The 16,512-nt window shown below is 46.4% G+C and overlaps 1 protein-coding gene and 1 pseudogene across 1 annotated transcript in view; both read left to right on the forward strand.

The window, feature by feature from the left end:
* The window catches only part of ITK (IL2 inducible T cell kinase), a 78,752-nt gene that overhangs the window by 46,637 nt on the left and 15,603 nt on the right, over window positions 1–16,512 (forward strand). Inside the window, exons 7-11 of the mRNA XM_075541889.1 lie at window positions 2,315–2,380; window positions 5,488–5,542; window positions 12,602–12,684; window positions 13,885–14,018; window positions 14,388–14,462. Of these exons, the coding sequence (XP_075398004.1) occupies window positions 2,315–2,380; window positions 5,488–5,542; window positions 12,602–12,684; window positions 13,885–14,018; window positions 14,388–14,462 (413 nt within the window). The remainder of the gene's footprint in view (window positions 1–2,314; window positions 2,381–5,487; window positions 5,543–12,601; window positions 12,685–13,884; window positions 14,019–14,387; window positions 14,463–16,512) is intronic.
* Window positions 2,775–4,122, forward strand: LOC142438891 (large ribosomal subunit protein uL3 pseudogene; annotated as a pseudogene).

A 16,512-nucleotide genomic window follows, 5' to 3' on the forward strand; every position in this document is an offset into this window, starting at 1 on the left:
GATCAGTAATTCCCTCGAAAGGGTGGCCAAAATTACATAGCCACCCAGAGTTACAAACAGGGCCTATTTTATTACATTCTCATCAATACTGAACACCATTAAGCTTTTTTTTTAAGCCACTTTTATAACTTTCCAAGCAAAGAACGAAACCCCTTTCCATGAAGGCAATTCTGACTCATAGCAACCCTGTAGGACAGGGATGGCTTGCTTCAGAGGGTTTTCAAGACAAACCCCTTACAGGAGCACACAGCCCCTCCTTCTCGTGAGGAGCAGCTGCTGGGCTTGAAACCCAGGGCCGAGGGAAACAGCTGGATGCTTAACCCTCTGTGCCACCACATAAACATTTCAACGGGGTTAAGTATTTTATTTTATCATCCTTTTGGGGTGTAAGTATATTTACAGTTCCAGCCTCACATTGACATAAACAAAATGTATATTTTCACGTGGGGGTGGGGCCAGTAAGATGTGGTTAAACCCAGGATGGTTAAGGAGGCAGTACACCTTGGTGGCTAAGAATACACCCTCAAAGGCCCACTTCTGGAACTGTGTGCTTTAGTTCACTCACAGTGAATGAGGCTGATCACATGACAAGACCCATTTAAGGAGCAAGCACCAGGGACCTGGATCTACAAATTATCAGAGAAACTGGTTCAGAAAGTCACCATTTTGATCAACTGACATTTAGCATCACTAATGTGTCAGGAAATTTCTTCTCGTAGGCCTTCCTTCTCCAAATGATGGTTTACCCTTTGAACCGTGGTCCGTAGAAACGTTCAATGCGCAGCACTTCAAAGAGCATCAAGGAGGGTGTCTCAGAGGGCACTCTCATTGTAGGAATTTCCCGAGGTTGCTAGGCAATAGTGACTGGTGGTGCGAAGTACGCAGATGGGAGACAGGCAGTGTAAACTTTCATCTGTTACTCCTTATGTGATTTTGGGCAATGACTTAAACTCTGTTCCTCTATTTCTTTATGTGCAAAACGGAAGTGACAGTATCAGCTTTACCTACTTCACAGTGTTGATAAAATCACCAAGATGATGGAAATGGAGTTTTGTTAATCCCCTGTAAGATACAAGTGAAAAGAACCAGTATCATTTGCATTGACCTCCCCCCCCACAAGCGTTAGTTGGCCTATGAAAACATAGTAATTCTATTTGAAACAAAATTATTTTTTGATCATTAATAGCATTGTAAACCCATGGTGTGGCAAAGACAGGTATCATGAAGGGGAATTCTGAAAGAATGACAGGTCATTTTCAAATAGGTATCTCTTACCAGCTGGCAGTGGCCATGTGAGTACCGTGTTAAGGTACTCAGAGACCTGCCGTGCCATTGTCTGAAGAGCGTGTGCCATGATGGATGGGCAGTGTTGACTGTGGGCATAAGATGCAAAATGCTTATTCTGTGTCTGGCATCTCGATTCTTCATTTCTTCACTCCTCAAAGAAACTCTGTGATATGCATTATACCGTGCCCATTAAACACTAGACTTATTCTGCAAAAAATTAAAAAAAACTGATCAGGCATTCTTTTTTTACATTAGCAGAGTGCAACTCTATGATAATCTAGTTTAGGTTCCTCATTTTACAAAGTCACAGGCCCAGAGAGCGGAAGCGGCAACGTTCTCACCTTGTGGCATTGAATGAGATTGCGGCTGGGAGCGCTGCTTTGTGTACTCACACTTTTGAATTGCTGTTCAAAAGAGACAACCCCTTAAATCCAGCCTGACCTCATATTTTCTCTCGTGCCTTTTTGTAGGGGAAGAAGCTTCATTATTAAGAGAGAAAAAAGAAAAAAACTATTAGCGAGGTCTTGAATTCAAAAGATTAAAATATAGACCCGTAGTATCTTTTGGGACTTGTGGTTGGAAAGTAAAATTTTATCTTTTAATTAGTTTGGTTTCTTGACTATCAAGTGATGGCAGTGAAGTGGAAAAACTGCTATCACACACTTAAAAAAAGTTTCCTGATAAAAAGCAGAGACCGCACATGACTCGCTCTCCCGCTTTTGCTTTTCCAGTAGAGGAAAGTTCACAACGAGGAGAGCAGCAGACAGCATGCAATATAAAGGAACTACTATTGGTTTTATTATTCACAGTTCAGGGGTGAAGCCTATTGCCTTTAACAGGTGACAGGCTGTTGTTATTTTATCTATTTATTTACACAAAATCTTTTACTCCGAAACTGTAAAGTATATTATTACTGATACCAAATAATGTGAGAAATGTTCATTATTAAACTTTCTGAGTTTAAATCTATAGAACCAGCATGGGTTTTAGGTGTAATTAACCTCAATACAAATTTCCCTTTTAACAGGCATGAAGGATATGTACCAAGCAGTTACCTGGTGGAAAAATCTCCAAATAACCTGGAAACCTATGAGTAAGGTTATTTTTGTGTTCTTCAAAATATAATACTCCTTAGGTGAGCAAAAGTCCCTACCTGGTAGCACAGTTCTACTCTGTAACACAGCGGGTCACTGTGAGTTAGAATTGACAGCAAGGGGTGAGGTTTTAGGGTAGGTGTTTTTTATGAGTTGATTTTAAGCCTTATCTGTTCTTGATTCATGTGTTTTGCTTCCTTATTTGGCCCCCTAAGAGCTCTGGGTGTGTAGTGTGCACTGGGTTGCTAACGTGAGGTCAACAGTTTGAAACCAGCAGCCACTCTGAGGGGGAAAGATGAGGCTTTCTATTCTCGCGGGGGGTTATCAGCCTCAGAAACTCACAGGAGCAGTGCTGCTCTGTTCTGTAGGGTTGTCATGAGTTGGAATCGACTAATGTACGGGAATTTTGGTTTGGATTTTGCTCACTGAGAGTCAGAATCCAGCCTATGGCAGTGAATTTGTTTTTTTAAATAAGCAGGAGAGCAGTGCCTTGAAGAGAGCAAGTAAAATGGCAACAGATTGTGACAAAGAACAACGCATTACTGAGAATCCCGAGAAGACTGCTCTTGTTTGTGAAAGTCTAGACACTGTGGTCACGGATAGAAACAAGTGTGTCGCACAGGAAGTTCTCGGCGCCCGGCACGAGTCTCTGGTCTTCCTGCCTCAGAAGCGCAGCAGCCAGCACCGCGGGAAGGTGACCAGCTTCCCCACGGATGACGCCTCCAAGCCGGTCCACCTGACGGCCTTCCTGGGCTACACGGTGGGTATGACCCACATTGTGCGCGAGGTCGACAGACCAGTCTCCAAGGTGAACAAGAAGGAAGTGGTGGAGGCCCCTTCCATGGAGGTGGTGGGCATCGTGGACTATGTTACCTTCAAGACGGTCTTTGGCGAGCACATCAGTGATGAGGGCACGCAGCGGTTCTACAAGAACTGGCACAAGTCGACGAAGAAGGCTTTCACCAAATACTGCAAGAAGGGGCAGGTGACGAGGGCAAGACACCGCTGGAGGAGGACGCCAGCGCATGAAGAAGTCCTGCCCGGTCATCCGCGCCATCGCCCATGCCCAGATGCGCTGCTTCCCCTGCCAGGAGAAGGCGCACCTGATGGAGATCCAGGTGAACGGGGGCTCCGTGGCTGAGAAGCTGAACTGGGCCCTAGAGAAGCTGGAGCAGCAGGTACCGGTGAACCAGGTGTCTGGGCAGGGCGAAATGACCCACGTCATGGGTGACCAAGGGCAAAGGTTACAAAGGGGTCACCAGTAGTTGGCACACCAAGAAGCTGCCCCGAAAGACCCACCGAGTGCTGCGCAAGGTGGTTTGTATCGGGGCTTGGCATCCCGCCCACGTGGCCTTCTCAGTGGCCCGCGCTGGGCAGAAAGGCTACCACCACGCACAGAGATCAACAAGATCTATAAGATCGGCCGGGGCTACCTCGTCAAGGACGGCAAGCTTATCAAGAACAATGCCTCCACCGACTACGATCTGTGGCAAGAGCATCAACCCCCTGGGCGGCTTTGTCCATGCTGAAGGGCTGCGTGGTGGGCACCAGGACGTGAGTGCTCACTCTGCGCAAGTCCCTGCTGGTGCAGACCAAGCGCCGTGCCCTGGAGAAGATCGACCTCAAGTTCATCGACACCACCTCCAAGTTTGGCCATGGCCATTTCCAGACCGTGGAAGAGAAAAAAGCTTTCATGGGACCACTCAAAAAAGGCCGGATTGTCAAGGAAGAAGGTGCATAACAGATGGTACAGCTGGTGGGATCAGAATAAAGACTTCTTTTCCAGTGGGGGGCAGGGGGGGGAAGAATATCATGAAAGGGAACCATTGAGTATTTGAAGAATGAGGCGTCAGGATTAGTGGAAGGCTCATTGATATCCTGCAATATGCAGACAACACAACCTTGCTTGCTGAAAGTAAAGTGGACTTGAAGCACAAACTAACAGAGAGCAAAGACTACAGGCTTCAGAATGAATTACAACTTAGGGTAAAGAAAACCAAAATCCTCACAAGTGGACCAATCGACAACATCATAGAACATGGAGAGAAGATTGAAGTTGTCAGGATTTCGTTTTAATTGAATCCACGTCAATGCTCACTGAAGCAGCAGTCAAGAAATCAGAGACAGATTGCATTGGGCCAATCTGTCTAACAAGACCTTTTTAAAATTGTCGAAGAGCAAAAATGTCACTTTGAGGACTAAAGTGCACCTGAGCCAGGTCAGGGTATTTTTAGTTGCCTCGTATTGCCTACAGAAGCTGGCCAGGAAAAAAGGATTGAGGCATTTGAATTACAGTGTTGGTGAAAGTACCGCCAGAAGAAAAAGAGAATCTGTCCTGGAGAAAAGACAGCCAGAATGCTCATTAAAAGCGAGGCTGTAAACATATCATCTCATGTGCATTGAACATGTTACCAGGAGACAGCAGTCCCTGGCAAAGAAGACGGCCGGTGAAGAAGACTCTCGGTGAGATGGATAGACACAGGGGCTTCAACAACAGGTTCAACTCCGAGCTCCTGTAACAACCATTGTCAGGAGGGCAGTGAACAGGGCCCTGTTTGCACTGTTCTACACAGGGTCCCTGAGTCAGAACTCGCTCCACGATTGGAGTGAAAACCATTGGTTTTCGCCAGACCTTAAAAAAAATTTTTAATAATATAATTACTTTGCAGACTATCTGGAAGAGAAGCCATAAAGAGGAAAATGCTAAAGTCGTCTCAAAAGAATATTTGCTGAACTGACAAATTTATATCAAATTTTTATACCAGCCCTACCATCATCCCACTTATAACCACCCAATGAGATCTAAAGAGGAGAAGGGAAATGCTTTCTAAACCTTTATTATGGAAATGTTCCCAACATACACAAATGTGGGGCAAATAATATAATGCGCCTCCATGCCCAGCTTCCACAGTGGCCCCTCTCGTGGCAGTCTTTTTTCAGCTGTTCTCGTCCAATTTAAACAGGTACAAGCATCCTGTTTTGCTTTAGCTTTTAAAAGTCTCTGTAGAAACAGAGAAGGAGCTGGTGTTTGTCTCGCATTGTCTTTCATAAGTACCTCATGGACTTCTTAAGCATGCTGTTGACCGTGACTTTTTCCTGCTTTCAGGTGGTACAACAAGAGCATCAGCCGGGACAAAGCTGAAAAACTCCTGCTGGACACAGTACGTCTCCTTAGCTTTCCTTTCGACTTACGATACCATGAATGGGGGTGTTGGTTCAGGCACGCTGTGCTTGAGTGCCTGCAGTGGGCTGAGATCTTGGATTCACAGTGGTTTGATGTCTGGTCAAAGTAATCTGAGAATTGACAAAATTAGCAAATGACCGCATTTTCCAGTTACTATTACTTTGGGCAGAGTCCTTGGTGGTTGAATGGTGAAAATACTCAGCTGCTAACAGGAAGGCTGAGGGTTCAAGTCCACCCAGACACTTGTCAGGAGAAAAGACTGTGGGATTTCCTTCCAAAGACTCAGCCCTAAACACCCTCTGGAGCATAGGTTTCCTGCAGCCTCCAGGGGTCACCATGAGTTGAAGATGACCAGCCAGCTACAGGGCTTAAAACACCTCACTGCCAGCGAGTCGATGCCAACCCATAGCAACCTGACAGGGCAGGATCGAGCTGCCCCTGTGAGTTTCCAAGACTGTAACCGTTCACGGGAGTAGAAAGTCCTGTCTTTCTCCTATGGACCTCCTAGTGGTTTTGAACTGTGGACCTGCAGATCACAGTCCAATGCTACTAGGGCTCCTGCACCTGGGCTCGGGCGTTCTTAAAAATAGCAGGCAGTGGCTACTGGTGACCCTTTGAGATGGGGACATGGGAGGATGTCAGGAAAGGAATGGAAAGCCGTGATGGGGAGGTGATGAATCCCGTCGAAGAATTACACAAAAAAACGTGCAGCGCATCATTCGCATGCTCGTTCTTTTGTGCCAAAGGAGCTGGCAATACATTGATTTCATCTGTAAAAGGCAAAACCAATTTCCATAGCCATTGCTGCCAGTCGGTTCTGACTCAGAGTGACCCTATCTGCTACCTCCACCCACTGGCATCGCGAGCGGACTGACCCATAGTCGCACTGTCATCCTTTATGGGAGCAGAGCGCTTCATCGTGTCCCACACAGTAGCTGGGGTGTCTGAACGGTGGACTGTCTGTTAACCGGCCTGTGCTTACCCAACCGCACCAGCAGAGCTCCCAACCGCCCCAGGCGTGCCGCCCTGGCGCCCTCATGAATGCAGACCACGCCACTGCCCTTTGGTTAACAGCTGACCACTTTAACGACCGTACCACCAGGGTTTCAATACAAGGAAACGGGAAGAGAAAAAGAAAACTGCACTTCGGAGCAGTGAACCGTGTCCCGTCTTTCTTTGGGGAAGCCACTCCTCAGCTGGATGCTAGTAAAGACACCAAGTAGTGTCTTCTGCTCTTGAGCAGTTTGTTCTCAGCCCAGAGAACAAGGTCAGTTCCTTATGGACTCTCCCAACCCCCCTGTGGTGACCTGCGGCAGGTGCCTGAGAGGGGTGGCTCTGCCGTGTCTGGGAGGCAGCATCCTCCACCTCATGGCAGGTTAGGCCATTTCCATGACTAGGATTTCTCCACATAGACCCGTGTACGTGCCCTTTTGCTAAGTACCGGGCTAGACAGTTTGGGGTGCTTGAGGCAGCGTCTTTACCCTCAGTGAGCTCCTGGGAAAGAAGACAGTCTGTACAGAACGAGTTAGAGAACAGTCTTTATAAACTATAAGCTTTCAGGACTGGCCCTGGTTTGGAGTTAAGAGAAGCCTCGAGAGGAATTGGGAAAGGCTTTGTGGACGCACCGGAAGTGAGTTGAGGCTGTACTGGGAAGGGCTCCACTTTGGTTCTACAAGGACTCCATACTGCGGTTGTTTCACGTGCTTCCCAATAGACCCCATGTTCCAATCGCGGGAATCTTCTAAAGCATAGAGATTCCAGATCCCATCCAGACCTACAGAATCAGAATCTGAGGGTTCGTTCCCGAGTATCTGTTTTATTTCCCAGTCAATTATGTGGTCTACACTGGCCTGCCCAGCATTTTGACTCCTGGTCGGTAGCATGATGGGTGTTGCTGATTCACATAATGAAACCTTTCCTAGTCTGACCCATCTGCACATCACGGGTTGCGGTGTTGGAGTCCACTAGAGTCTCTCTTAGGTACCTGCCGCAGGTCACCACAGTGGCTAGCAAAGGTCTAACTGAGGGGTGTCAAATCAGTTTCACATCTGCACTATACAGTTTACACAAGTGCAGACTTCGCTTTTTAAATTTTCAATAATTCAACTATGAACTCACTGCCATCAAGCTGATTCTTAAGAGACAGCAAGGAATGGCTTCTGAGACTGTAAATCTTTGTAGAAATAAATAGCCTCATCTTCCTCTCATGCAGTGTCTGGTGAGATCCAACCACTAACCTTTTGGTTAGCCAACCTAACAGCTTACTGCACTGCCGGGACTCCTTAAAACAATCCTGTCAATGCCTAGCTAAAGATTTCTCCGATCTCTCCATTCTTTCCGAGGCACTTAAAAACATTGTACTTATGATGAAACATACAACTTTCTTCTAGGTCTTTAATGTTTCATCCCCACCCCCCTATCATGACCTCAATTTTACCTTACAAACCCAGCTAGACCAGAGCATGTACACAAGCACAAATAAGAGCTGGAAACACAAGGAATCCAGGACAGATAAACCCCTCAGGACCAATACTGAGAGTAGCCAGACCAGGAGGGGAAGGGAAAGGTGGGGGGAGAAACGGGACCACAATGATCTCTCTATAACCTCCTCCCTGGGAGACAGACAACAGAAAACTGGGTGAAGGGAGACATCGGTCAGCGTACGACATGAAAAAATAGTAATTTATAAATTATCAAGGGTTCATGAGGGAGGTGGGAGCGGGGAAGGAGGAGGAAAATGAGGAGCTGATACCAAGGAATCAAGTAGAAAGTAAATGTTTTGAGAATGATGAGAGCAATGAATGTACAAATGTGCTTGACACAATGGATGGATGTATGGATTGTGATAAAAGTTGTTATGAGCCCCCCATAAAATGATATTAAAAAAACACTGCTTGCTAGGACAGTTGAAACATGACACCTTTCTAATCCACTAAACTTCTTTACCAAATCCTCATTCCCTCCATCAATAGTCTACGAACCCACCATCAGTGGGTCCTGGTCAGATTCTCTGTAACTGGAACTGAATAGCATTTTCTTGCTAGTTTTTAAATTTTTACTTTTGCTTGTATGCGATTTGAAATAGTACTTAGAATTCAATAGTATATTTAAAGACCCATTACCACCAAGCAGACTCAACTCCTAGCAATCCCTCAGGTGTCAGAGCAGAACCGTGCCCCTAGGGTTTTCAAAGCTGATTTCTTTGTTCAGAAGTGGATTGCCAGGCCTTGCTGCTGAGGCACTTCTGGGTAGAAAGACCTCTGACCTTTCAGTGAGCAGCCAAGCATGTTGACTGTTTGCATCACCCAGAGAGACTCCAGGTCACTACCATCTAGACCATCCCCACTGAGAAAACTCATCTCACTTGCCATCGAGTCGCTTCTGACTCATGGCGACCCTACAGAACAGAGTAGCACTATCCCCATGTGTTTCCAAGGCTGGGACTCTTTAGGGGAGCAGGAAGTCTCGTCTTTGATCAGCGGAGCAACGGGTGCTTTCAAACTGCTGACCCTGTGGGTTGTAGCCCAATGTGCAGTGTCTCCTCCGGTGCCACCAGGGCTCCACCCACTCATTGTGGCACAATGTAATGTGTCAGGTACTGTAAGTCTTTACGGAGGAAGACAGCTTCATCTTTCTCCTGTGAAACAGCTGCTGGGTTTGAACCACCAACCTGATGGTTACCAGCCCACTGTCGACCCCAGCATGCCAGTACTCTTAGGAGACGGGTTGATTCTTTAAAGCCGGCTCCCAGTGTCCTGCACCATTCATGTCTCTCGTAGAATAGATACCCCTTATCTTATTCCTGCTGTGGCTCAGCACCCAGAATAGCTGCTCATTGTATCGTTATTTGTTGATTGCATGAGTGGATGTACATGAAATGTCTGATCAGAGCTTTTAAACGAGAGAGTATGCTGTGAAAAGCCTGGCTGGTTATGATCGATACTGTGTGAGATTTTTAAAAACTTCAGATGCCCTGACACCACCGCTCCCCAATCAGAACCTCTAGGGGTGAGACCAGGTGATTCTAGGATTTCCTGGGGTTTAGGAACCAGAGAAAACCTCTCCTCGGGAGCCCTACCTTTTTTTATATTTTTGGTATGTTTTTCTTCTATGAAGTTTCCATGCCCTGCCTTGCTCTCCTCATGGAATGTAGCTTCTCCTGCCTTCAACCCCTGTGCTTCTGTGTCATCCCTCCTCCCGTGGTACTGTTTTCACTCTCTGGTGGATCTTGGCAGTTTCTCTTCTGACCTTGACCCACCTCAAGCAGGAGTCTCATCCAGGGCACTGCTGCGTCATGTCTCGTGACTCTGAGACTATTGGTATTAATGGTGTGATTTTGACTTAATGACAGGTTTATTTTGAGATGATAAAGCAGCCACTTCAAGAACAAAAGGTGTCAGAGACCCTCTTTGAGTGTAATGAGGCTTGAAAAGGCTATACATTATCCATTCGTGCTTTTTATAATAACCTACCCTATGGGTTGAGAAATATACTCAAAACACCATCAACATGTCTCAAATGGGGAAAGACAATAAAACTAATAATGCCAACAGATGATATGCTATATCTTAAGAATGGCCAACAGATGATATGCGATATCATAAGAATGGCCAACAATAACCTTCATAGTCTTTGTTCAGGTATTAAATTCTAGGAGCTGTTCTTTGTACTTTAAGTCTCATAATTTTATAAAGGTTATTGTATGAATGAAGGCATTGGAGCGCAGACACTGAATCAGGAAAGGCCTGGAACTTATAAAATTTTACCTTGTGAGAGGTAGTATTCCCTTTGAACATGATCTGGTCTAGTCCCATGTGTATTGAGTTGGATACACTGAGACCAAGTTGAGCAAGTGAATCTGTTTCATAATCTGAACTGTACAGAAAGGAAGATTCTTCATACACAGAGAGAGAGAATTAATAAGGGAATATGTGAGTTAATTTGTGTTTTTTATTTCCCTCTCACCTCCTAGACATGTTAGATTTTAAAAAATGGTCACCTCTTTTGATTTCTAATAGAAGGTAAACAGATTTTGAGTATGTCCCAAGGGAGTAAGGGACGCCATCTAGGCATATCCCACAGGTAGGTGGCACCTTGCATGACACCCATATGAGGCTCCAGTGTTCTTTGCGGTTGTGGTTGTGACTTCCTCTGAGCTTCTTGCAGGAAGTAGGTGGCACGTCACTTGCTGTCTGCCTTAGTTTCCTCAGAACTCTTGTCAGCCTCAACCCCAAACCAGTTTCCTGTCACTGTCACTGAATGCCATCCAGAGCAACTACAAGAGAGTAGAGAATACATCAGAGACACTGCCCCCCCTTACTCTGCCGAGCTGATTGACAAGAAGCAGTGGGGGAGGAGAGCTGCCCTAGCAATGCATCAGCCTTAATGCCTGACAATGTGATCTCAAACCATTCTTTCAAAGAGCGCAATTCTCATGGCAAACATTCTCCACCCATTTAGCTAGACAGTTGCTTCATTCACAGTTGCCTCCAAGGGGTAATTTCAAGTCATCGGTTTGAAGCTTCTCTCAGAGTCGGAAGATTTGGGGGTCCCTCCAGTCTCAATAGCATGGTTTTTGTAAAAACAAATTTTGAGGTTTTATTTACAGGTCACAGACTTCTCCTGTTTCAAGCATCCAACTCATTGATTTTTAACAAACTTACAACACTGTGAAATTATCACTACTTCGAGTTTTTCAACATGTCTGTCACTGCCAGAAGCAGCCCTGGTGCCTGGTACAAGCCAGGCTGTTTGCTCTCTGTCAGTGTGCCCAGACCCACAGAGTGGAGACTCATCAACAATAAAAGGGGATGTGTGGTCCTCATCCCATCCAAGTTAAATGGGTTGTAACAATAGACTTTTCCCATGTTACTAGTATGCTCGGCATGGAGCATTCACAATTTTTAAGATGGAAAAATCCCATTAGGATTCAAACAAACTGGTGTAACCATTCACCTGTGGTTATTTCAGCTCCAACCCTGCACTGCCATCAAGTCCATTCTGACTCCATCGGTTCTGGCACAACGGTCAAGGTAGAAAGGCCAGCTGCTCATGGTTCTTCCCTCTCCCCACCTCCTGCACCCATGCAGGATCCTAAGGTTCTCCCTTCACCCACCCTCCAGCAAAATCATCCATCTGAAAGGGGTCTGAAAATAGATTCTCACTAAGGAACTAATGAGGGAGCCCTAGTGGTGTAATGGTTATGCTTGGGCTGCGATCCCCAAAGTCAGCAGTTCAAAGCCATCAGCCACCCCTCAGGAGACAGACAGGGTTTTCTATTCCCATGAAGAGTTATAGTTTGGAAGCTCCAAAGGGAAATTCTAGGGTTACTGTGAATTGGCATTGACTCCGTGGCAGTGAGTGAGTGAGCAGGAACCGGTCACGCTTCCAGAACAGAAAGGGCCTCCTCTTGGAAGGACAGACAGGTGTCTTCTGATCTTTGTGAGCTGACATGGCAGACACAACACTCACTCTGCCAGGAACTAGATTTGGGGTCATGGAGAAGTTACTTCCATTCCTGAGAACCCAGGCTCCACACAAGCAAACCGTAGATAACACTATTTAGAAAGCAGTGCCATGATGAGAACTGGGAACAATCCGTAAAAAGTATGGCACAGGGTGAGCTCCATCAGGACCAAGCTTGCATCTGTCCTTGTTCCTCACTAAACAGACCGGTGGCGCAGGGGTTACCTCGCAGCCCTTCACACCCACCGGCTGCTCTGTGGGGGAAGCTAAGCCTCCACTCCCGTGAAGAGTTATACCATCTCAGAGGCCCTGTCCGGTGTAGAGGACTCGGAATCGACTTGATGGCTGTGAGGATTGTTTTATTTTTAATCTCAGCATGACAGTCCCTGGTAGGAGCGCAAGAAATACTTGTTGAATGAACCAATGAGTGAATGGTAGTCGTTCCTAAGAGTTGTCTTCATACCAAGCTGATCTGCACTGGTTCCCTTTTTATGGGCAATAAAATAGACCTGGGTGTAAACGTCTGGTTTCCTGGATTTCTAAATCTTTCATTGCTTTCTAACTACTCCAGGGCAAAGAAGGAGCCTTCATGGTACGAGATTCCAGGACTCCGGGAACATACACCGTGTCTGTTTTCACCAAGGCCATTGTCAGGTACGAGCCTCACTCTGCTCAGCAATGTGGAGAGTCACCTCTGTGGTGGCTGAGTGATGACGGGTAACAGCAACGTGAGAAAATAGGTAGAAAGTGTTTGTTTCTCCCGTTCCATATAAGAAACCCAAGGCTGGGGACATTAAATACATAGCCAAACTCCCTTCGCTAAAGATGCCAGGTCCTCTTCCTGGTTAGCATCCTGCATACAGAGTTCTAAAGACATCAAATGTCGGATCCTGAGGAGCTTGTAATTGATACAAGGAGTGGGAGAAAAGATGCGGCTGACTGGAAGCAAGACGCTGTGAGACCGGGTCCTGGCTCCACTCTATCAATGACTGGAGGGCTGTGGTGGGTCAGCAGTAGCGTTCTTGCCTTCCATGCTGGGGACTGGGTTTTCATTCCTGGCCAGTGAACATCAGAATCAGCAAAGAGCAAGGGCACTTGGGGTAAAACCCGGTGGAAACCAGATACAAGTTTCAAGAGCCCGTTCCTATTGGAGTCACCAAGGACACACCGAGTTCTTCAAGCAACAATCTGTGACACATGTGACTTGGTGCCTACCATAAAAGCTCAGTAGAGGGTCAGTGCCCAGGGTCTAACTGGGGGATGGCCACACAGACACCCTCAGCCTAGCGTGCACCCAAATTCTAGACTCCCAGAAGGAAGGCAGTGGTCCATCATAAGCCACATTATTAGGAAACCTTTTGGGCACTTTTACCAGAATAGGGAACTGTCCCTAAACCCAAGTTTCAGGTGTCATCATCCCAGGGCGAGCCTTACATACAGGTGTCTCTAAATGCAGCAGGAGCGGGCTTTCGGTGTTCATGCTGTTCTGCACAAAGTCAACTAAGTCGGAAGGGCATGAGATGTTTCCCCAGCATATGCTGATGAGTAATTATATTAATAAGCAGAGAAGATAGGCAACCCAATGGGGGACCATTTTGTGGTCATGAAAGAAGCATCACCAGCCCACTGCTCTATGCTCTTTTCAATAAGGTTCAGGCACATCTGAACCTCGGCTCCATCTGAACACAGCCCTTCGGACACGCGTGGCAACACAGGCTGAAATCGATCTGCCAGCCTTGTGTGAGGTCCAGAAACCAGGTTAACGGGGAGGGGGCTGATGCCAGTAGACACCTTTGCATCTAAATGTTGCCTCTTCATAATCCCTGCTGTACTTACGTGTTTTGTTGGTTTAAGTGAGAACAACCCCTGCATAAAGCACTATCATATCAAAGAAACCAATGGCAACCCCAAGAAATACTACGTGGCTGAAAAGTATGTGTTCGATTCCATCCCTCTCCTCATCAATTACCACCAACACAATGGAGGCGGTAAGTTCTGGAGGCCCAGCCTGAGGGGTACCCTCCCAGGTCCACTGGGAGAAAGAGACCAAAGCCCAGCCTGGTCTCTTCACATCACACAAGCCAGTTGTAAATAATAACTAGATAGACAACTAGAAAACAGGACATATTTTCCACTAGAAAACGCAGTTGAAATCAATGACTGTACCACCTGCCCACCTGCATTTATGAATCTTCTTGGGGAGGGCCTGATATCAGCATGAGGGCTGTGGGGTTGGGTTTTTTTTTTTTTCTCTCTAGAATACAGGGAGCTTTTGAATTGGATGCTAGTGCTTCCTGGCAATGTAACTTGAATGACTGGGTCACCACCGTGCCAACCTTTCTCTTCTTAATCACCAGGACTGGTCACTCGGCTGCGGTACCCGGTGTGTTCCTGGAGGCAGAAAGCCCCGGTCACAGCAGGGCTGAGATATGGTGAGTGGTGCATTCTAGAATATTGCGCTTTTGTGCTGAGTCACACCTTTAAAGCATGGAGGCAAACTCTAAGCAGATTTTTCCACGAGCCTAACTCTTACCTAGACTTAATGTAACCATTAATTTGCTTGGGCAAATGTGTGTTTACAACATGCGTGAATAAGAGATGTGCATGCATGAGCACATTATCTAGAGCAAATTAGTTACACATTGGTTTTAATTACGTTCATTAATGAAGCATTTTTTGAGCACCTATTTTATGCAGCACACCCTACTAAATGTTATTAGAAAAACAGCAGGAAGGGGCCGGCCCCATTACCAACTAAGTGGACAGCACCACTCTTCCCCCAAGAAGAATTCACTTCAGACGACAGCACTGAAGCTACAGCTCAAGAAGAGGGGCTGGTCTGGTCAGAGCACACAGGAGACAACGAGGGGAGATAGGGAAAAAAAAAAAAAAAGAGTGACGCACACCCTGGCTCACCAAGCCCCAAGGACAATGTTCCTGCTCAGAATAGCAATGCACAGAGATTACCACGGGGCCAGCCTCACCATGGGACACAGCGTTCCTCACTGGCCCATAGGACCATTGGGGACAACACTAGAGACACACAGCGGGAATTGTGCCTGCCAGGAGCACACCACAAGGAAGCCAGCCTCTGGGGGCATGCAGCAGAGCAGCGGGGGAAGCAAAGCAATGAAGTCCCCAGGGAGAGAGGTGGGGCCAGGACATGGCACCCCATCAGACTCAACTGCAAAGCACTTGTGAAGGACAACAGACCCTGAACTATTTATACGTTTGTGTGTGTGTGTGTGTGTGTTGTTGTTGTTGTTGTAGCTATTGTTTTACTTTCAATTGTTGCTTCATTGTACTCAGTCTTGTGATAGTACATAGCAAGTCTGCCTGGAAGGGATAGGTGGAAGAAACAAGCCAGAAGAGAGAACAACAGGATGACAGCTCCAGGGTACATGGGAGTAGAGGAGGCGGGGGGTGGGGTGGGGGGGAGGAAGTGGGTGTTAACAAGCCCAGGGACAAGGGAACAAGTGATCCAAAATCAGTGTCAAGGAGGGTATGGGAGGTCTGGCAGGGCTGGATCAAGGGCAATGTAACTGAGATGAATTCCTAAAACCCAAATGAAGGTAGAACATGATAGTGGTACAAGAGGAAAGTACAAAGAAACAGAGGAAAGAACTAGGAAGCAAAGGGTAGTCATAGAGATTTAAATACAGGCATATAAAGATATAAATATATTTATATACGACAAGGGGGAAATAGATCTATGTATGTACATTTATAGCCTGAGTATTAAGAAAACAGATGGACAGTGGGCCCCTGAACAAGTACTCCCTCAACACAAGAACACTTTGTTCTAACAATTTGGCAGTCTGAGATGCTCACCTTCCTGGCACAATCACTGAAGACAATGGGTGCACAAGCAAATGTGGTGAAGAAAGCTCATGGTTCTCAGCTACCAAAAGATATAGCTCATGAAGTCTTAAAGACCTGAAGATAAACAAACAGCCATCTAGCTGAGAGACAACAAAACCCACATGAAAGATGCACACCAGCCTGTCCCAACTCGAGCGCTGAGGACAAAGTGGGTGCATAGCAAATGTGGTAAAGAAAGCAGATGGTGCCCAGCTATCAAATGATATAGCGTCTGGGGTCTTAAAGGCTTGAAGATAAACAGGTGGCCATCTAGCTAAGAAACAACAAAGCCCACATGGAAGAAGCATACCAGCCTACCCTGACATGAATGCTGAACACAAAGTGGGTGCATAGGAAAATGCGGTGAAGAAAGCTGATGGTGCCCGTCTATCAAAAAACATAGAATCTGGGGTCCTATAGGCTGGAAGATAAATAAGGGATCAGGTATCAGGCATCAAAGACAAAAAAAATCAAAGCATTGTGAATGAGGGCGAGTGCAGAGTGGGGACTCAGGGTCCATCAGTGGGAAATTGGATATCCCCTTGCAGAAGGGCTGCAGGAAGGAGATGAGGCAGTCAGGGTGCAGTATAGCAATGATGAAATATACAATTTTCCTCTAGT

This window comes from Tenrec ecaudatus, chromosome 2 (assembly GCF_050624435.1).
Source record: "Tenrec ecaudatus isolate mTenEca1 chromosome 2, mTenEca1.hap1, whole genome shotgun sequence".
Lineage (NCBI taxonomy): Eukaryota > Metazoa > Chordata > Mammalia > Afrosoricida > Tenrecidae > Tenrec > Tenrec ecaudatus.